General features: G+C 45.0%; 1 protein-coding gene across 5 annotated transcripts in view; it reads left to right on the forward strand.

The window, feature by feature from the left end:
- Positions 1-16,823, forward strand: part of PANX1 (pannexin 1) — a 59,393-nt gene extending 42,570 nt beyond the window's left edge. Inside the window, exons 3-6 of one of the 5 annotated variants that reach the window (XR_003509316.1) lie at positions 9,485-9,708; positions 11,060-11,709; positions 12,224-12,973; positions 14,462-16,823. Coding sequence is in view for 2 of the 5 variants with exons in the window: in XM_027531308.1 (XP_027387109.1) it covers positions 9,485-9,708; positions 11,060-11,709; positions 12,224-12,303 (954 nt within the window). In the remaining 3 variants the exon portion in view is untranslated. Of the gene's footprint in view, positions 1-9,484; positions 9,709-11,059; positions 11,710-12,223 lie in introns of all 5 variants that reach the window. The other 4 variants (XR_003509317.1, XR_003509318.1, XM_027531310.1 and 1 more) reach the window with 4 other exon arrangements.
- The last annotated feature ends 5,305 nt before the right edge of the window (positions 16,824-22,128 follow it).

A 22,128-nucleotide genomic window follows, 5' to 3' on the forward strand; every position in this document is an offset into this window, starting at 1 on the left:
CCAGTTTTTTAAGGAATCTCCACACTGTTCTCCATAGTGGTTGTACTAGTTTGCATTCCCACCAACAGTGTAAGAGGGTTCCCTTTTCTCCACACCCTCTCCAGCATTTATTATTTGTAGACTTTTGGATCGCAGCCATTCTGACTGGCGTGAAATGGTACCTCATAGTGGTTTTGATTTGCATTTCTCTGATAATGAGTGATGTTGAGCATCTTTTCATGTGTTTGTTAGCCATCTGTGTGTCTTCTTTGGAGAAATGTCTATTTAGTTCTTTGGCCCATTTTTTGATTGGGTCATTTATTTTTCTGGAATTGAGCTGTAGGAGTTGCTTGTATATTTTTGAGATTAGTTGTTTGTCAGTTGCTTCATTTGCTATTATTTTCTCCCAATCTGAAGGCTGTCTTTTCACCTTGCTAATAGTTTCCTTTGATGTGCAGAAGCTTTTAAGGTTAATTAGGTCCCATTTGTTTATTTTTGCTTTTATTTCCAATATTCTGGGAGGTGGGTCATAGAGGATCCTGCTGTGATGTATGTCAGAGAGTGTTTTGCCTATGTTCTCCTCTAGGAGTTTTATAGTTTCTGGTCTTAGGTTTAGATCTTTAATCCATTTTGAGTTTATTTTTGTGTATGGTGTTAGAAAGTGTTCTAGTGTCATTCTTTTACAAGTGGTTGACCAGATTTCCCAGCACCACTTGTTAAAGAGATTGTCTTTAATCCATTGTATATTCTTGCCTCCTTTGTCAAAGATAAGGTGTCCATATGTGTGTGGATTTATCTCTGGGCTTTCCATTTTGTTCCATTGATCTATATTTCTGTCTTTGTGCCAGTACCATCTGTTTCTTAAAAAAAAAATATATATATATATATATATTTTGGCTAACAAGTTCACTCTCCTTTCTGGCCCTGTGATCCCAGCCTTGCCTCCACATGCAGCCTCACCCCCGCTGCACCCAGGGGGCCCTGACTTCCTGCAGGTCTCCTGTTCTTGGTTGTTTCGTTCACATTCTACTTTGAAGTGCCTTCCCAGCCCCGAATCCAGGGAACTCCTAATTTGGTTTTCTAGTCTCAGCTTAAATGTTATTTCCACTTACAAGCTTCCCCTGAACCCTAGACTGAGGGTTGTTGCCAGTTAAAACTGCTTCAAGGGCCAGGTGGGTGAATGTGAAGCAGGAATAAGACTGTGGGCTGCCTGAGTAGACAGTAGACCACACGCCCTGCCTCAGACATTCAGATGCTAGAAATGGGGCAGCAGCCGAGCAGACTATCATCTGTACCCCACCCTGGTCTGCATTGCTTGGTTGTGTATTCCCAGAGCAGCCTGCCCTTTCCATACGGTCACTACTTGCCTTGTGTGCTAAGTTGCTTTAGTCATATCCAACTATTTGTGACCCCATGGACTGTATCCCACCAGGCTCCTCTGTCCATGGGATTCTCCAGGCAAGAATACTGGAGTGAGTTGTCATGCCCTTCTCCAGGGGATCTTCCTGACCCAGGGAATGAACCCATATGTCTCCTGCATGGGCAGGTGGGTTCTTTACTACTAGCGCCACCTGGCGCTTGCCTTAATTCTTCTCAATTAATTCTTTATTTCCAAGACTCTTAAGTTTCATGAAGGCAGACCTGACGTGTCTTGTTCGTCCCCGTGCCCGGACTCTGCACCGTCCATAGTGGGTACTCGGAACACACGTGTGGATGGGAGGTGAGGAACGAGGTGGCTGCAAGTCCTGATCAGAACCAGACTTGGTTCTCCAGGAACCTTCTGACTTGTGCTCACAATGAGAGGGTTAGAGGCACGGGGTTTATGTGAACACTTCTCAACTCAGTTCTGATGTCAGAGCTACAGTGAGAAGACCCAGGGACTTCCTGGTGGCCCAGTGTTTGAGAATCTGCCTTGGAGTGCAGAGGACGCAGGTTTAATCTCTGGATAGGGAACTAAAATTCTACATGCCATGGGGCAACTAAGCCCATGCACCACTGTAAAAGATCCCACACGATGCAACTAAGACCTGCCTCAGCCAAAAAAAAAAAAAAAAAAAAGACCCAGAATCCCCCTGAAGAAGTGGAACACTGACATGTGCGTGGGCGTGACTTGGCAGTGCTGTGACTCATGCTGGCACTCCGCACCTGCTTTTTTCATGTCTCCGGTCCTTTTCCTCCTCGCTTTCTCTCCCACCCCTTACTTCTGGTGACTCTAGAGCCTGAGTTGCCTCTGGTGGGAATGTGGGTGCACTCACAGGACCAGCAGCTGGCACCCCAGGACTGTTTGATAACTGGTCTTTTTGGAATGTTCTGTTCTCTCTGTTCAAGTTCATAAAGTAGGCAACTGTTAGGCACGATTTCTTTCGGAAACAGAAAAGCCAGTTTTTGACTGAAAAACAAACAGACAAAAACAAGAAGAAACTTAAAAATAACAGAGTTGTCAGATCTTGCAGTGTTTCCTTTAAGTGGATTCAAAGAAGCTTAGTTGGAGGGATTCTCTGAGGCTACCAGACCAGAGGTTTTCAAACCTTAGCATTATCCGTGTGAAAATACAGGACCCAGGGCCCCAGCCAGACTGCTGAGTTGACACCTGTGGGCTTGAAACCTGTGGGATTAAGGCCCAGAATATCATTTTTATCCACTTTTCAGGAGTCTGCTTTTGCTAGGCCAGATTAGGTTCCATTGTAGACACCGGTCATCTAAACCAGTGTTTCCCAGACTCTATGTGCACGCAGATTACCTGGAGATCTTGTTGAAATTTAGATTCAGATTTTTGTATTTCTTTGCATGTCTCATTTTGTAGTGGTGGTTGTTTTTCTTGTTGAAAACTGGACATTATTGAGAATATATTGTAGCCCAGCCAGATAGGTTACTAAACAAAAAAGCAAATAACAAAGCAATCTTGGATGAGGGAGGAATCAGAATCTATAATCCAGAGTTGCTGCACTATAGACTCAGATTCAGTAGGCCTGATGGGGGCTGCATTCTGCATTTCTAACAAGCTCCCAGGTGATACTGAGGGTGCTTGTCTGTGGATCACTTGTTGCAAAGCAAAGATCCTGGGCAGGGGCTGGCAGACTGACGTACGTACCCCAGCCAGATCCAGCCCATCACCCATTTCTGCAGATAGTTTCATTGGAACACAGCCATGCCCTTTCCTATACACTTTACCTGTGTCTGCTTTTATACTATGACAGAATCACCTAGTTGTGACAGAGGCCATATGGCTCACAAACATTTCCTGTCTGGCCTTTTGCAGGAAAAAGTTTCCCACCCCGGATCCAGAGCTCCTAAGCCCTCCCAGATGATCCAGTGAAACAGAACTCACCACCTCACAGAACACTCTGTGCTGTGTTCATGCTGATCTTTGGGAAAGTTTTTCCTTGCTTCCTTGTGACTTGGTTCTAATTCTATTAACAGGAGTCTTGTCTTCTTTCACACACAAATGCTGTGTTTGCCATCTTCTCTTTTCCAAGTCTCTCTTCCTGTTAGGTCCTTCCCAGGATGTCACTCAGCACGAAGCCTGCTGCCTTGGGTGTCTTCCTTTGAGTGCAGAATAGGATGACATACCACCTTTCTCCTCTCTCCTCTGTAAAGCGCTGATGTAATGCATTAGTCTTTCTGGGGAGCCCTTTACTCATTGGGCTTTGTGTAATTGAAGTTATCTTTAAGTATGTTACTGTCCAAGCAACAGGCATCCAGGGACAAACATAATTTGTGAATCTTATTTGTCTCCTCCCCTATAGAATTTGTTCTTGATTAACGTGACTCCTGCTGACTGATCCTGAAGTGTTAGGGTGTCACATCCTCTGTGCTTCGCGTATCTTTTCCTGCAGGTTCTGCTTGGATCCTAACCATGGCTTCTTTGACCATCTCTATGCTGCAGAATCTGAAATTGGAAAGAAATGGTCAGATTTCCTTTTATTTTTGGTTATCTGCTACACGTCTCCACCAGGCTACTCTTGACTGTAGTGTCTCGTGTTCAGACTTTCTCATCTCAGCTCTGTCTCCCACGTCACTCCTCTCTGCTCTGAGTCTGTTCCTCCTTGTTTCTTTATTTCAACTGCTGGCGCTACCATTCATGCCCTCACCTAAACTGGAAACCCGGGATTATTAGCCCTAGTTCCTCCCCTTTTCCATCCATCGCTTACAGTTGGGCACCAGAAGATGTTTTTCCCTCTGTGTATTGAGTTGGCCAAAAACTTCATTCAGATTTTGCCCTAAGATGTTACTGGAAAAACCCGAACTAACTTCCTGGCTGACCCAGTAGCTCTCCAATCCGTTTCCTCCGCTGCTGCTGCCTTGCTAGTGCTAATCGCCGCCCCTCTCTGCAGCAGTAACCTCCTGCCTGCTGTCTCCTCGTCTTTTCTTCACAGCTGTAATAATCTTTCTAAAATAAATTCTCATCATGCCCTCCACTAGTGGCTTCCCCATACTGTGGGAACTTCATAATTCAGTTCATGCTTCCCCTTGGTGTGGATTTCCTGGGGCTGCTCTGACAAGTGACCACACACACAGTAACTTGAAACAACCAATATTTCCTCTCTCCTATATTTGGAAATCAGGGTGTCAGCAGAGTCGATTCCTGCTTTGGGGCTCAGAGGGTCTGTTGGTGTCTCGCTGCTGGTTTCTGGTCATGGCTGGCGGTCTTGGTGGTCCTTGTCTTATAGGTGCATCACTCTAGTTTCTGTCTCCGTCTTCACATAGCTTCTCCCCTGTGTGTCTCTGTGTCTTCTTGTGGCCTGTTTAGAGGAATACCAGTCGCTGGATTAGAGCCCACCTTAAGTTAGTTAGCTTGGTCCTTGGAAGAAAAGCTATGACAAACCTAGACAACATATTAAAAAGCAGAGACATTACTTTGCTTTCAAAGGTCCATCTAGTTAAAGCCACGGTTTTTCCAGTAGTCGTGTGTGGATTTGAGAGTTGGACCATGAAAAAGGCTGGGCACCAAAAAATTGATGCTTTAGAACACTGGCATTAGAGAAGACTCTTGAGAGTCCCTTGGACTGCAAGATCAAACCAGTCAATCCTAAGGAAATCAGCCCTGAATATTCATTGGAAGGACTCATGCTGAAGCTGAAGCTCCAATACTTTGGCCACCTGATCTGAAGAGTCATCATTGGAAAAGACCCTGATGCTGGGAAAGATTGAAGGCAGGAGGAAAAGGGGACAAGAGGATGAGATGGTTGGATGGCATTGCAGACTCAATGGACATGAGTTTGAGCAAGCTCTGGGAGATGGTGAAGGACAGGGAAGCCTGGCATAATGCAGCCCATAGGGTCACAAAGAGTCAGGCATGACTGAGCGACAGAACAACAGCAACAACAACTTAAGTTAGTATGACAGGCTTTCCAGGTGGCTCAGTGGTAAAGAATCCACTTGTCAATGTGAGAAATGCAGGGGATGTGGTTTTGATTCCTGGGTTGGAAAGATCTCATGAAGGAGGAAATGTCAACCCACTCCAGTATTCTTGCCTGGTAAATTCCATGGACAGAGGAGCCTGGTGGGCTGCAGTCCATTTGGTCACAAAGAGTCAGACACAACTGAACATGCAATGCTAAGTTAGTATGACCTCATCTTCGCTAGTTACATCTGCAAAAATTCTGAATCATGCAATCATGACTTTGAAAGATTCTGAGACCTCAGAACTAACTGGGAGTAGGTAGAGCTTAGGAACAAAGCCGTTCCCCTCCAGTAGATGCACTTGAAAGCCTGGTAGTTTTTCTATTCTCCTTATTTGGACAAAAGGATTTTAAAGAACATAATTTCATGGCCCTTTTTTAAAGTTCCTATTTCAGTGGAATTAATTGCAGTTTCATTGAAAATCACTTTTTTTCATTCTGATGGAAAAGAAAAAGAAAGGTTTAACTATGAAGAAAAACTAAGAAATGGGACATTTCTCTACATTCAAAGTACAAGAATCAAAGTACAAGGATATTTAGAAGAAAACAAACATTCGATATGTAATACCTTTAAATATTCATTTTTCTAATTGCAGTGAGTGGTGTTGAACTATTCATTGGTGCTAATTATTACATGGTTTTGGCATGTTAGAAAAATTGTCACAGGCTGTAAATAGTTCGGCTTCCCTGGTGGCTCAGAGGTTAAAGCGTCTGCCTGCAATGAGGGAGACCTGGGTTCGATCCCTGGGTCGGGAAGATCCCCTGGAGAAGGAAATGGCAACCCACTCCAGTGTTCTTGCCTGGAGAATCCCATGGACAGAGGAGCAGAGAAGGCAATGGCACCCCACTCCAGTACTCGTGCCTGGAAAATCCCACGGGCGGAGGAGCCTGGTAGGCTGCAGTCCATGGGGTTGGACATGACTGAGCGACTTCACTTTCACTTTTCACTTTGACGCATCAAGGAAATGGCAACTCACTCCAGTGTTCTTGCCTGGAGAATCCCAGGGATGGGGGAGCCTGGTGGGCTGCTGTCTATGGGATCACACAGAGTTGGACAGGACTGAAGTGACTTAGCAGCAGTAGCAGTAAATAGTTACTTTTCAATTGAAAAGAATACTTGGAGGTAAAATGCTATTATTCAACTATCTTTGAAACAAAAGTGACTTTAACACATATTCCATAGCCCCAAGTTAAAAACAGTGTTCCCTCCATGGTTCTCAAAGGAAATCCCTGTTTCTTCTGGTTATGGAAGGAACACAAACTCATTTTTATACTAATGGGCAAACTTCAGGGCGACTAGGATTAAAGGAACACTATATCTCACTGTAGCCAACAATAAATCATGTGGCCAAAATACAGCTAATCACAACCTCTTGTGTGTATCATTGTGTAGCAGCTCTTTGTAAATTGGGTTAGTAATTTTGAGGAGGCCATCCCATGCCAGAACCCCTGAGGGAAGCAGCTGCTTTGGTGGGACTTTGTGGAGTTTCTGAGCCATTTCTGCTATTTGTCTTGCCCCTTGGGCAGGGCTTCCTAATGTGGGCTCCATGATAGCGTCAGGAAGATTATGAACTGGGATAAGAAAACATAGGGCAGCTTTATTTTCTGTCTACTTCCAACTAAAACTTTATAAACCACGTCTGTAAGTGGTCAAGAATCTATAGTGGTGTTGGTACCACCCGTCACTGTCACCCATAGAAATCTCAGCTGCCTTGAAGTACTTTTTACTCTTCATCACTTCCAGGTCACTGTATTGCTGGGCCATCTGTTATATCCCATCAAATGTGCTGCTGCTGCTGCTAAGTCGCTTCAGTCGTGTCTGACTCTGTGCGACCCCATAGACGGCAGCCCATCAGGCTCCACCGTCCCTGGGATTCTCCAGGCAAGAACACTGGAGTGGGTTGCCATTTCCTTCTCCAATGCATGAAAGTGGAAAGTGAAAGTGAAGTCGCTCAGTCGTGTCCGACTCTTAGCGACCCCATGGACTGCAGCCTACCAGGCTCCTCTGTCCATGGGATTTTCCAGGCAAGAGTACTGGAGTGGGGTGCCATTGCCTTCTCCATCAAATGTGCTAATAAGAACCATATACAAATCTGTCTTTTAATGTTGTGATAGCTGTATATCAGTGTCATCCATTTGCTTTGTGAATTTGTGTTACTTTAAGCATTTAAAAATGCTATTCTTCATGAAAAACAAGGCAAACTAAGGAACTGTCACAGAACCAAGGTTTCTAGGGAGACATGACAGCAAAATGCAATGGATACCCTAAATCTTGAAACAAAAAGAAGGCAATAATAGGAACACTGGAGAAATCCAAATCAAAGCCTGAAATGTAATTAATGGTACTATATCAACAACGGTTTCTTCCTCTTAACAAGGGTACCATGGAGATGTCCAGTGTCAGCAGTGGGGCATACTGAATGAGGGTCATTTGAGAATACTCTGGACCATCTTTGCAACTTTTCTATTAATAATCTATAGTGGCTTCCCAGGCTTCCCCAGTGGTGCTAGTGGTAAAAAACCCACCTGCTGAGGTAGGAGACGTAAGAGATGCATGTTCGATCCCTGGGTGGGGAAGATCCCCTGGAGGAGGGCATGCCAACCCACTCCAGTATTCTTGCCTAGAAAATTCCATGGATAGAGGTGCCTGGCAGGCTGCAGTTCATAGGACCAGAAAGAGCTGCATGCAACTGAGCGACTGAGCACACACACACAGTCTGTAGTGAGTCACACTCTCACTTGGTCTGCTGCCGGCTTCCAGAGATGTTGGGGTGGGGCTTTTGTGTCAACTCAAGGCCTTCGTAGCCTCTTTCTGTTACAACTCTGAGGAGCTATGTAGAGAGACCAGTCCAAAGGGAGGGAGAAGTTTTCCAAGAAGTAAAATGATTTGCAGTGTATTATGGTGGAAGAGGTATAGTTCTGGGATCAGAAAGGTCCAGCTTTGTATTCTGTCTCTGTCACCAGTTTTGTGCTTCATGGCCAGAAATTGCTCTGGGCATCCTCTTCCTCTTTGCAAAATGAGGCCATCAGTAATGGCTTTGCCAAGGTCATTGTGAGGGTTGACATTAACGTGGCCACTCAGTAGCCCTTCCGTTGGTTTTGATTGGTATGTTTTAGTGCCTGTGACAGGCCAGGCACCATGCAAAGGATTTTTCATAAGGTATCTAATTTAATCTTTATAACACATGTACTGTATGACCATTTCATAGATAGGGAAACTGGGGTCAGAGGCTCAGCAACCTTGCTGTTAAGGCCACTACCTGAACTTGACTTCACATCTGTGCTGGCTGGCAGCTTCCTCTGTCTTTGAGGCTAAGCCTTTACTCCCTTCCCCAGGGGTCTTGGTTATAGGATGCTCTTTGCTATCTCTGACTGCTGAATCCTCTCTCGTTGGTTTTGCATACCATCCAGATTGGGATGCTCCCCCATGACTCCCCCATAATTGTTCATTATGGTTGGCTTCTCCAGACTTGAGATTACCTGGCTATAAAATAAGAATGTTGTGTGGTCCTCATGGTCTGTCCCTCTACAGAAGATCCGTTCTGCACTTTGTGGATTTTACCTGCTTATTTCTGCTGTTTCACGGGGTGTTTACTGGGTCACTGAAACCAACATTTTCTAATTTGTTTTGAGCAAAGTTGTGCATTTCTGTGTCATTCTCCTAGATTCCAGAGAGGGAGAAAAACAGAGTTCCAAAAGTCTTAGTGACCTCCTAAAACCATAGCGATTAAAAAAAGAAAAAAAGAACCTGGAGGCCACTGTGACATTAACATCTTCCTTAATTGTGATTTTGCTGAGGGGTTATTTTAAAGGACCAGGGAATAATTTTATTTTTTGTTTCTTCTCTTTGATTAGAGTGGAGACATCATGTGTCATGACGTACTTGCCAATTATTTCAAATTGAGTCTAGCAAAGTTGGGGAGTTACTAGTGTCAAGTATTACCTGGACAGGTGAATTTAGCCATAAGATGTAGCTACTGGGTAAGGAGCCTGATTTTCACAAGCGATGTGAAAATGAGAAAAGCACTAACAGTGCTTGGCACGGTTGCTTCAGTGGGGGCTGGGGTAGTCTGCTGATTGCGTGATCTGCTCCCGTTTTCCAGTTTTTCCCCTACATCCTGCTGCTGGTGGCCATCCTGCTGTACCTGCCCTCCCTGTTCTGGCGTTTCGCAGCTGCTCCTCACGTGTGCTCGGATTTGAAGTTTATCATGGAAGAACTCGACAAAGTTTACAACCGCGCAATTAAAGCCGCAAAGAGCATGCATGACCTTGACTTGAGAGACGGTGCCTGCCCAGCGCCAGAAGTTAATGAGAACATGAGGCAAAGGTAACTCAGCCCCCAGCCCATCGGGATTTGGGAGTACGAGTTTGCTGCCCTTCTCCTATCCATCTGGGCTTCGGGTTCTCACTACCAGTACATGGGGGACTGCCATCCGCCTTGTGACACCCGGGGGAGCCAGGAAGGCCCGCCCTCCCCAGATCTCATCCTGGTTGTCTGCCCCAGCAGCAGTCCTCACCTCAAGTCCTTCCCTTGTGGAGTGAAGCGTCACTCTCATGTTCTCAAGTGCGGGGCGAATTGCTTTGACCTTCCCCTTCATGGAGAAACACAGGATTATGAGGCTCCTGGGCACCGAGAATGGACATGCGGGAACTAGGGAACAAGTAGACAGCACCTTGCTTTCTGGACATTCTTCTTTGGGTTTTTGTTATTGACACTAGCAATAACAGCATTAGTAGGTCTCATTTGGGGCTTCCCAGGTGGCACTAGTTAGTGATAAAAAATCTGCCTGTCAATACAGGAGATCCAAGAGGCATAGGTTCAATCCCTGGGTTGGAAAGATCCCCTGGAGTAGGAAATGGCACTCTACATCAGTATTCTAGCCTGGAGAATTCCATGGGCAGAGGAGTCTGGCAGATCATGGTCCATGGGACTACAAAGAGTTGAACACAACTGAGCACACAGCTCTCATTTTTAAAAGTTCTTAATATAACTCAGACACTGTTGAGTTTTCCAAAGTGCTTCATCTCATTTAATATTCAAAACATCATTACAGATAACTACATTTATCTATCCCCCTCACTGCCGTTGTCCACCACTCCCTGCCCCGCGTGCCCCCCCCCACCACCACAGTTGAAAACTCTGTCCTGTAGCTTTAAGTGGGAGACCTGGAACCAGGACCAGGTTTAGTTCACAGGCTAAACCCACACCCTCTCAGCTGTCTGCCTCCCACTGCTGGCCTATAGGAGGCAGATGTGTTCTAGTTAGGCTGGAAAAACTGTCTTTATTCTACACACTTGAATGGAAAATTATAGTTTACAAAAACAGCAGTAGACTAAGAACAATCAAGTTCATGTAACAAACATTTACCTTTCAATAGGATGACTGAAGCGATTTAGCAGCAGCAACCAGGAGTTGTTCTAACAATTTACAAGTAGCACATTTAACGAATTAGACCTTCCTTAAAATATCAAGTTGGGGGAGAAGGGTTTTATTGTTACTTTTCCTTCTTTTTAAAAAAAAAACAAAAAAACTAATTTAATTCCCTGGGTACTCCAGTGAAGTTACAGGTAGAGAAGTATGGAAGGGAAGGTGATGGAAATTTTCCACGTGGTACCATTGAGTGTGTTTCTATTTGATGGTCTTGGTGAGGGTTTAAATTATTTTTGTTTCTTTTTAGTTCACAGGAAAGCCACTTCAGGTACCCAATTGTGGAACAGTACTTAAGGACAAAGAAAGCCTCCAGACATTTAATCGTCAAGTACATGAGCTGCCGGGTGTTGTCACTCAGCACGATACTGTTAGCCAGCCTCTACCTGGGCTATTACCTGAGCCTTTCCTCCCTCTCGGATGAGTTCGTCTGCAGCATCAAATCTGGCATCCTGAAAAATGACAGCACCGTCCCTGATAAGTTCCAGTGCAAGCTCATTGCTGTTGGTATCTTCCGGCTGCTCAGTTTCATCAACCTCGTGGTGTATGTTATGCTGGTTCCGGTGGTGGTCTACTCCCTGTTTGTTCCCTTCCAGCAGAAGATGGATGTTCTCAAAGTGTATGAAATCCTGCCCACGTTCGACATTCTGCATTTGAAGTTGGAAGGGTACAATGACTTGAGCCTCTACGTTCTTTTCTTGGAGGAGAATATCAGTGAACTCAAGTCATACAAATGCCTTAAGGTCCTGGAGAATATTAAAAGCAGTTGTCAGGACGTTGACCCCATGCTGCTCCTGACCAACTTCGGCATGATCAAGATGGACATGGTTGACGGCAAAAATCCCGAGCCTGTGGAAATGATGGTGGAGGAGCTGGGAGACCAGACGACAGAGCTGCAAGGTAGGCCTGGCTCTCGGGGAGCTGGGGAGCCCATGGAACCCTCTGTGCGCCTCCGATGACTGACTGGCAGTGTCTGCCCCGCCCACTGGTATTAGCCCATTTCTCTGGTGTGATTAGCAGAAACCCCACAGTGCTGGGAGAGAGGGGGGCATCGGTGCTGCCTGAGGTTTCCAGGGGACACACCTGTTGCTCTTCCTTCTCATTCTCTTCTGTCTCATACTCCGCTTCTTGCTTGAGCATTCTTCTCTGACGTCACTCTTGCTCATTTTTGTTTTGTTTTACTGGCTTATCTCCCTGTCCCTCTGATCGTCTTGTTGGTTGTTCTCTGTCTCTTACAGAAGGAACTGGGAGTTTATTGAGTTACTTGTCACCCTGACCCACCTTCAGCCATTCTGCAGCGAAGCTAAGATTAAGTGGATAAGGCAGAAACCAACAGCTAGATTGATTGTTAGTTAGTGCCAATGGAACCTGCTGTGGGATTTCCATCATAAATGCTTGTTTTCTGTTCTGACAGATTTGAATGTACACAGTGAAACAAAAATAAGTAATAGAGAAAAGAATGCCCGACAGAGACTTCTGGACACTTCTTGCTGATGATTTTTGTCCTGTGAACTTCAGATCGGTGACTTCAACCTGGGATTCGTTTTGGCTGCAGCACCTCTAGCAGGCACCCAGCTGACTGGCAGTAAATGGTTCTCAGCAGAGGTACTGAGCATGTCTTACTGAGGCTCTGGTGGAAACGATGGTCAACAAACATTGTGGAGGGTGGTTCATGAACTTCCTACGAGACAACGCGGAAACAAGTAAGCCTCTGCAAATGTCGATGCGAGCATCCTCATCAGATGGAAAGTGGTAAGGCTAATCTCAGGAAGAGGAGTAGCGCTTTAGCGCCACAAACAAAACGCCTTTCTGTGCGGATGGTGCAAAGAGCCTCTGAACTACAGAGAACAAGGACTGGGGGAGCTTTTTGTTTTGTTTTATGGGGTGATAATATCAGGGTATAATTAAATATGAATCTTGTCTATGTCCCAATGACTATTGGAGGAGAAAACATTCACTGGCTGACTCTGGACCCATGGGGGCCTCTTCCTGGCGGTGCCCCAGGCTGGGAGAACCGCTGGCGCTTCTGTCCTAATAACCAGGCTCTGGGCCCTGCCACCTGTCACCCTTGGTCAGCCTAGACCCTCTAAGCACCATGTGATGCTCTGCGCTGCAAAGGTCAGTGGACCCAAGTGCTGCTCTGGCTGAGAACTTTGTTAATAAGGTAGAGTTGAAAGGATGTTTAACTGTTGACTTCATACAGGAAGGAATGCTTCTAAATGAACCCAGTGGGGGAAAACGAACATACAAAACAAGTTAAAGTGACTACTTCAGAAGAGGTTGTCTGCAGGGCGTTCCTCTGTTATCAGAAGCATTTGAGACAGGATGCTACTGAGGCAAATTCACAGAACACAGAAGGCTTAAAGTGAGGGACGTTTCTTGCCTATTAGGATCAGAATGTGTAAATGACGTTTGTCATGTGCACACTGACATATGCTCAGACCCAGAACAATTTCGCAGTGTATTTATATTTAAAACCATCTTTGAAAATTTTCTTTAATTTTAGAATTGTATGATATCAGAATTGAGGCCATTTGGGAAGAACATTCTAGCATTAATGCAGAATTATAGAATAAATGTTACAAATTGTATATTGTGTATCAACCAAGCATTATTTCGTAAACATTCAAGGCTGACTGGGAATATCAAAAACCTTTTCCCAATTCCAGTCATGTAAATAGATCCCAACTATGTTTACATTTTATACAAAATTCTTAAAAAGGACATCTGTGGACATTGCTGTTTTTATTCTTGGAAGTTAAAATTAGTACATTGCTACTGAATAATCCTCAGGAGCCTCCAAGTTTATGTGTGGCTCTTAGGGACAGTTGTTTATCTGATCTAATTACATAAGCTGCTCTCTGCCTTTCAGAATATTCGCAGAAGTGGATTTTATTTGTGTTTCTGCGATGGTTTCTGAGATGGAAAGCTAATAATAAATATCCAGGATGCAATCAGTGTTTTAAATTATTCTTACTGCATAATATTTATTACCCTTGAATAATAGTGTGGCTTAGAAATGTCAGTAATCTAACTCATCAGTTTTGCTACTTTTTATATCACTGTATCAGGTGTTTTATTGTAGTTCTCTCCACCTGTTTCTTTGTGTAATTTGAAAATTTCCTGAAATATAGTTTTCTATGACTTGATTTTTTCCCCCAAAGCCTCAGATTCTTTATAGGCTGCCCCTAATTTATAGTTTGAAGTGGATACGTTATTATAGGAGATCAGGAACTCTCTCGGCCCCTTATCCCCCCATCCCTACTCTCTGAGTTCCAATAGCATCTGTGATGTCCCAGAGGTCAGCTAGTGACTGGCTGCGTGGATGTGAATAAGGCTGGTGCCCACCTTTGAGGAATTCAGAGACTAGTAAAAGGCAGTGAGGACAGAGGCAGGTACCAAGAGGAAGAGTAATAACCACAATGAAGGTCCTTCCAGAGAACTGCCAGCAAATGCTGTGTTCTTGGGGAACACAATACTATTTTTCTCTTTCCCATCATTTCTAGCTGATAGTTTTGAGAGTATAGTTATTGCTTTTCCCGGAAGTTCTTTAGCCATGTATCCCCCAAGCTGAAGCTTGAACAAAACAGTAACATAGACAGTGATTTTGAACACAAAGAACTCCAATCACACTTTGTATCTTACCTTGCAGGACATGGGGAACACAAACCTGGAGGTACGTGATGCTGTCCGTGAACAAGCATGGTGATAAGAGGCTAATGGGCACATCTGGCCATACATTTTGACTTGAGGAAAAGCGTTACTAGGAAAGTTAACTTCTCCATCTACTGCTGGCTTAGGTGAGGACCACCTTTGAGCAGATTCCCAAGAATGAGGAATCGATCATTGCTTTACAAAAGGGGGCAAACAGATCCTAAATGACCACTGCCAGTGGCAGCTAACTTTGTTCCGGCTGGTGTCTTCCTAATAAACCACCACACGTCCTCTAACCCAGGCTTGTAGCGCCAGTGTTGTGTCTGTGGTCTGACCGACGGTTCTCACAGCAGTGTCTGGCTCCTCCTTTAATTTCACCAAATGACAGGCAGACACATTCTTAAGACAGAGGCTCTTAAACTTTTAGGAAATTACAAACCCTCTTGTAAATATATTTTCTAAAGCTAGGGACCCTCTCCTCAGACACACACACAACACTAAATACCCGTCAGGGGTCTTCGTGGTCCATACACCCCAGGTTAAGAAGCTGGGCTCTAATGGTTGGGGACCAAGCCACGTGGCAGGGAGATTCCCGTAGCCCTTGTGGAAAGTTGCCGCTCCCAACAGTAAGTCTCAGCTGCTGTTTACTGATTAGAGTTTACACACTTAGAATGAGCTGTCCCCTTGAGTAACTGACATCGTTTCCTCAAGTCAGACTGAAAGAGTCCGTTAAGGGAGCAGGGGGTGGGCAGTGGCACAGCCTGATCAGGGGTCCGCGCGGACTGCGTCCTCTCAGCCTCCAGATCGCGGCATTGTCCCCTGGGGCCAGCCTTGCTGGGCTGGGGGAGGGTGGGCACACCTCTGACCCGCACGATGCTTTGTCCTACTTCGTAAGTGTCCTGGGAGAAATGGAGAAATGTGCCACATTGTGTGGCAGGTCCTGTTTGGTGTGTGTGTTTCTTTTGTGGAAGCTTGCTGTTCTGAGCACCCTCTCCTTTGCAAGGATGAGCTAAGCTGGGACAGTGGCAGGGTACTGCAGGCACTGACCCTGTGAGAACTGTTCAACTCTTAGAGCTGGATTGTTGCACAGCTTTTAAAATGCACGCATGTTGGTTTCTTTTGCTTCTTTCATTTTAAACCCATTGCCGTATCACAAATTCCAGGAGAACAGTGACTGGCTTGGACTAGGCATTCTGTAAATACTTGAACAGAAGAACACACCGTTATAATAAATCCTAGTTTGTGGACAACTGTAATTTGATTTTCAAAGGCAAATGGTCCTCTGCAGGTCAGGGGAGGGGAGGCTTATTTAGCCTCTTGCTGGAGAAAGGACCTGTTCTGCAAATGGATAGATTTCTGCATGTAAGTAGTGCCAGTTCTTAGCTTTTTATTTTGGAGTGAATTGCGATCCTTTCCATGTTCAATACAAGTTTTCAGTGTTGCCTCCCAGAGATCAGGGCAATTTTAGTTATAAAGGTCTCTGTAATTTCCCAGAATAATTTGAAAAGGGATGTTGACTGAAATGTGCAATTCTGAGTAATTTCATCTGAGGGTACTAGGATGAAATGGCTCCTCCTGGGCAGTCATTGGCATTTTTGTCCTGTTTTTCACAAGTAAAGTAAAACCTTTGAAAAAGTTTGGCAAAGATGACATTGTGTTGTTTATGGAATATAATACACGCTCATCCGTGATTGGTTTGTCCTGCCTGCTTTAGATGAAATGTATTGTCTTTGGGGGTTCTCTTTTTTGCTGTAATAATACTTGTCTCTTAAAGCACGTCATTGTTCCTGAAAGTTGTAAAAATTTCTCATGCCTTGAATACTTTCTCTGTGCCTCATCAGAAGAGGAAAAAAGAATTCTGCAGTGTGCCAAGGGTTTTCTACAAAAACTGAAGCCATCAGCTCCTCTTTAACAAGTTGACTTTTTTAAAAGCACAGTAATGACAGTTTAATGGTATTCCATAAAGTGGTGCTCTAGGCAAAAATTACATTCTTTTTAATGACTACATTTCTTCAAACCTTTTAAAGAAAAATAGTATTTGTTTTTTTTCTTTCTGTGTCATTTGGTAAGAATGATTTGGTTTCTATTCCACAGAGATTGAAGGATGGGAACAAATTAGTCTTAGAAAATGTTAAAAACCAAGAGCCTCAAAATTTCTGTATTTGGGTGATTATCACCATTCTATTTCATATTTCTACATAAGTCACCTGTCCACGCCCTGCTTTCTGACCATGCTGATATTTAAGGAGAGTTGAAAGGCTGAACACCAAGGCTGCTGTGTCTGTATGTAAAAGTGAAATGGTGTTTCTGTTCTGCACTGTTGTGTCTACCTTAAATAAAACTTTGTTTCTAATGAAAAATGTGCCTTAATGTTTCTTGTCTTCTCTTCAGGGAAGATGTGGCAGAAGATGAGTCCCCAAGTGTCTTGAAGCCTGTTCCTTTGCTGAATACCTGAGATTCAGTAGGCTTCATGGCACACATGAAAATCCAGCTAGCTGGCAGTAGCTAAAGGACAAAAAGTCCTTGACTAAGAAATTCCCACAGAATCTGGAATTTCTGAAGCAGAGATCATATGCTGTCTGATTGGGAGCTGCGTGCCCGCCCGGGCGTGGAGAGGGAGGGACCGGGGCTTCGTGCTGCTAAACACGGGTCTGCCTGCCTCCCTCTCCCAAGAAGGGGACTCTCTTGTACAATGGTCAGTTAGCACCATTGACTGTTGTGGGTAATAAATCAGCTGCCTGAAATCTTAATACAGTGCCTGGCCCGTGGTGAGGTCTGTAAGGCCTGTAAGTCCTAGCTGTAACTGTCATCAGCTCCTCCCGCAGCCCCACTGTTCCCTAGGCGGGCACCCCCAGGGAGCTTGGAGGTTGTGTTAGTCTGTTGTTGCATAACATTTTACTACAACCATTGCAGCTTAAAGCAACACATATTATTATCTGGCTATTATAATAATAATGTATTATTATTATATTATTAAACCCAGTTTTCTGGGTTAGGCGTCTGAACATGGTTGAGCTGAGTCCCCTGCCCAGGGTCTGACAAAGCTGCAATCAAGGTGTGGATTGCACCTGGGCTGTAATCCAGAGGCTGTACTGCGGAAGGGACCGCTTCCAAGCCCCCCTGCCTCGAGTTGTTGACAGATTTCATTTTCTTGGGATTGTACGACTGCCTTTTCATTGGCTGGAGGCTGCTCACAGGTCCTGGCATGTGGGTTTCTCTAGCATGACTGCTTACATCGTCAAGCCCATAGTGTTAGCAGCCCACGCTCGCTCTGCTCGCCACAGGATAGGTCAGTGAATCTGAGAGATGAGGGGTTGAGGCAAGGAATATGACTTTATTTGGACAACCAGCTGACCGAGAAGATGGCAGACTAGCATCTCAAAATAATCATCTAGTCGGGGTCTGGATGCCAGTTTCTTTTATGGGTCAGAGATGAGGGGGAGGTGAGGAAACAAAGGAAACAAGGCCATTAATCTTGCAAACATCTCCTAGAATGGCAAGCGTCAGGCACGGGGATATTGTTAGTTTCCTGCCATCTGCAGGTGGGCAGGGTTCTGAACAAAGGCAGTTTAACAGTCAGGCAGAGGGGCAGGGTCCTCTGAAGCAGGCCATTATGTATGATTATAATAACGAAAGCAATGGGAAGCAAGTCAAGAAACAGTTTCAACATGGAGTCAGAATCAGCTTCTCCCTGCACCAATAGGACTCTCTCAACTGGAAAGGGCCCGGTTCCTCTTTTAAGGGTTTTGAAATCAGGCCACTCAGGATACTCTCCCTCTTGATGGACTCAAAATGAACTGCTTTTATCTGCAAAATCTCTTTGCTTTTGCTTTTTTTAGAAGTGAAGCACAGCACTGCCTCACTCGGGGAGATTACACAGGGCATGAACATCCAGGGACTCATGGGGCTGCCTTAGGGTCTGCCCATGGGCAGTTATCCTGAATTGTTTCTGCCTCTGACTCTGTGGTGCAGCCTCCTCCAGGGGAAGTTATCCTGAATTGCAGCCTCTCTGACTCCGACCCTGTGGTGTTGCCTCCTCCATACCCAAGTGCCCCCTCCAGCTTGAGTGCTGTTCTTCAGGCTCTTGTCTGCTTTCCAGAAGTGTTCTCATGGACTTGCCATGTTTAACGTGCCTTCCACATTCCTGTCAGTGGATTTCTTGGAAGGCAGACCTCTTATGCCAACCCTCCCCACACACCCCCATCACCACTTTTAAATCCCTCCGTCCCTCCTTGGATTTCAGTGTAAGGAGCAAACTTCTGCCCACTGCCTCAGGCTCATCCCGCCATCCCTCCTCTTTTTGATGTGGCCACATGTATCGTTCCTTCAAGGCCTCTCTGCTTTCTCAGGTGCTCCTCTGTCTCCATTCCCTCTTAACGCTTATTCAAAGTCAGCTCCAGGTTGGTGGGAATGCAGAATGGTACAGCCACTAAGGAAAACAGTATGGCAGGTCTAAAAAATATATATATATTAAGCATATCATTCCCATATGATCCAGCAATTCTACTTCTGGATATGTAATATTCCATGCTGCCATAACAACCCAGAAACTAGCCCCATTACCACAAAACTTGAGACTGCCAGCCCCGTGGCAGAGCAGTCCTCCTGGGCCCCCTCACCCTGCTGCCCTCCGCCCCCACGCCCCTTCCCAGTAAAATCTCTTGACTGTGTCAGCATGTGTGTCTTTCAGACAATTCATTTCTGCGTGTTGGACAAGAGCCCACTCTCGGGCCCTGGAAGGGGGCCACCTTCCTGCAACAGGGAGAGCTTACATGTCTGAAGCAGGGCCCTGGAATGACACCCAACCTTGTGTGCCAGGTGACCAGCAGGACATGGCAGCAGGCTTTGCTACTGAGGGAAGAGGGAAGTTACCAGTTACAGAGGGAACTGATGTCAGGTTACCTGAGAAACACTCCTAACTGCCCCTTTGATCAAATTATAGTAGAGATAATCCTGCTCTGAAGATTAGAACAAGCACTGGTTAAGCTCTCTGATTAAGAGCAAAGGTCAGTCAGGTAAGTAGGCTGTGGGTGAGGCAGAGACTGGTCAAGTTGGGTATATTCAGACAACAAGAGAACAGCCATCTTGAGTGGCCTGACCATACATAGAGGTCTAACCTACATCATTTAAACACTGTTATTAGATGCTGTTAGAGTAAGACTGTAACACCTTCTATTTATGAGTAGTTCCCAGCCAGGAAAGAGGCTGTCTATGCTTCTTCCGTACACCACCACCGCTGCTCCCTGCCCCCCACCCCCGCCCCAGGTGAGAGCGGGGCATGAGGGAATCCCTGCCCCCACCCCCGCCCCAGGTGAGAGCGGGGCATGAGGGAAGAGGCCGGATGCAGCTGACTTGGGCTTTTTTTGTTCTGTGTTTCACCTGATAAAACCAAATTGCACTAACTAATCTTACTTCTTTCCCTTTCAAATAACATCAGTGTTCTGGTTCCCTTCTTGAAAGTGAGATGAGGGACTTCCCTGTTGGTCCAGTGCTTACGAATCCACTTTGCAATGCAGGGGACTAAGGTTTGATCCCTGGTTGGAGTAGGGCAACTTCTGAATCCCAGGGGCTCTGGAGCCTGTGGTACTGAAGGAGGAAACAGAGAACAGGCTCCATCTTGAAAGCTGAACTCCATCTTGGGCCAGATTGTGGACTTTGAGCTATGTGCCCAGTGTCTATGGAAACGACATACCAACTGGATAATCAGACCTCCGGATGGAAGAGCCCTAGGGCTCATACCTAGATGCTCCTTTGCCTAAAAGAATACCCTAATTATCTGTGTAACCGAATAGAATAATACATTCCATTATGCTTATTGGGATATGACCACAGGTCTATTGATAATTGTCCACTGTTAACTACCTAGGCTTAAGGCATATGAATCATGGGTTAACTTTGACTGTATCTTTCTTTTCCTTTGTTCAGACTAGTTTCAGGAAATTTGGGGAGGTGGGTTTGGGCACATACACTTAGGGGATATAAAGTTTTCAAAAAAACTGGTTAGGGTCCTTGGCTAAGAGGAGACTCTGCCTTGAGCCTGCCAGTGTAATAAACTGCACTCCACTATCTACATTGTCCTGAGTGAGTGTGTTTCCCGCAATGCATGACTACAACAGAACCACAGTTGGAGAGTCCATGTGCTGCAACAAAAAATCCTGAGTGCTGCGACTAAGACCCAATGGAGCCAAACAAATAAGTATGTTTTTTAAATGAGATAAGAAAAGAAAACGAGCAAATAAGTGCTCCTTTGTGGTTCTCTAGAGACTGTAGACTCCTCAGGGAAAGCAGAAACAACTCAAATCCTGTAAACAAAGGAAAATTAAGGTCCATTTCCCAAGAGGCCTGTTCCAATGCTTCAGTGTGTCTTTTCTCAGACAGGAGGAAAAGAAAAACCAGAGAAACCACAATGCTAACAAAAATCACTTCCAAATCCCCAGAAACAAAATTCACACTACCTCAGGCAGTGAAGAGTCAAATAGAGCCTAAGCCTCTATGGAAAATTCAGAGCCAGGAAAGGAAATGTTCTGATGGTGATTTCAGAGGTAAAGAGACTCAAGAGATTTTAACATTCATGCATTGGTTCATTTTGAATATCAAAACTGTTGCAAAGGAAGTATTGTTAAGCACAAAGGCCTTGAGGCTCTTTCCTATCTTTCAAAGTACTCAATGAATTATCACCCCTTGTGATAAGGGATGGTACATTTTTTAAGGAAAGAGAAAAGAAATTACCCCAAACTATGGCTACTGCAAATGGGAACCGAAAAAAGAGTAAGCATTAGACAGAACAAAGGTGTTCTAGAGGGCTGCCCAACAGAATATGATGAGAGCCACATAAACTGACAACTTTCTAGTAGCTGCATAAAAATAGTAAAATGAAACAGGAGAAATCAATGTTAAAAATTACTTTAGCTAACCCAATGTATTCAAATTCTCATTATTTATGTAATCAATAGGAGAAATTCTGAGATATTGCATATTTTTTTGACTAAGTCTTTGAAATCCAGCCCATTTCATTTCAGACTGGCATCATTCAAGGTACTCAGAAATCACATCAGTGATTACCACATTGGTCAGAGCAGGTCAAAACAACATGTCTCCCCCATATCTGTTGCAGGAGGGGGGACCATTTCCAGGGCCTGAGAGTGGGCTCTTGTCTAAAATTCAGAAATGAATTGTCCAAGAAGACACACATGGTGACAAAGTAGGAGACTTTCTTGGAAAGGGGCACCTGGGGAACCAGGAGGACTGCTCTGCCATGTGGCTCACAGTCTCTGGTTTTATGGTGACGGGATTAGTTTCAGGGTTGTCTTTGGCCAACCATTCTGATTCAGGGTCCTTCCTGGTGGTGCAGGCTTTGCTAAGCTAAGATGGATGCCAGCGAGAAGGATACTAGGAGGGGGCGTCTCCTTTTGACCTTCCCTGAACTCTTATGGTTAGTGGAGGCTTATTAGTTCCAATTCTTTACCAGGACCTCCTGCCATAAAATAACTCACACAAATGGTTACTATGGTACCTGGCCAGGGGAGGTGGCTTCAGTCAGTTTCCCCTAACATGTCCACTCCCACTTTATGACATGAACCTTAATATCTTGTGTCATTGCCAATGTCTCCCTTTTGGCATCAGGAATTAAAGTCCAGCTCTTTTCTGAAATACTGTCTGTCCCTT

The sequence above is a fragment of the Bos indicus x Bos taurus genome, chromosome 29, assembly GCF_003369695.1.
Source record: "Bos indicus x Bos taurus breed Angus x Brahman F1 hybrid chromosome 29, Bos_hybrid_MaternalHap_v2.0, whole genome shotgun sequence".
NCBI classification, from domain to species: Eukaryota; Metazoa; Chordata; class Mammalia; order Artiodactyla; family Bovidae; genus Bos; species Bos indicus x Bos taurus.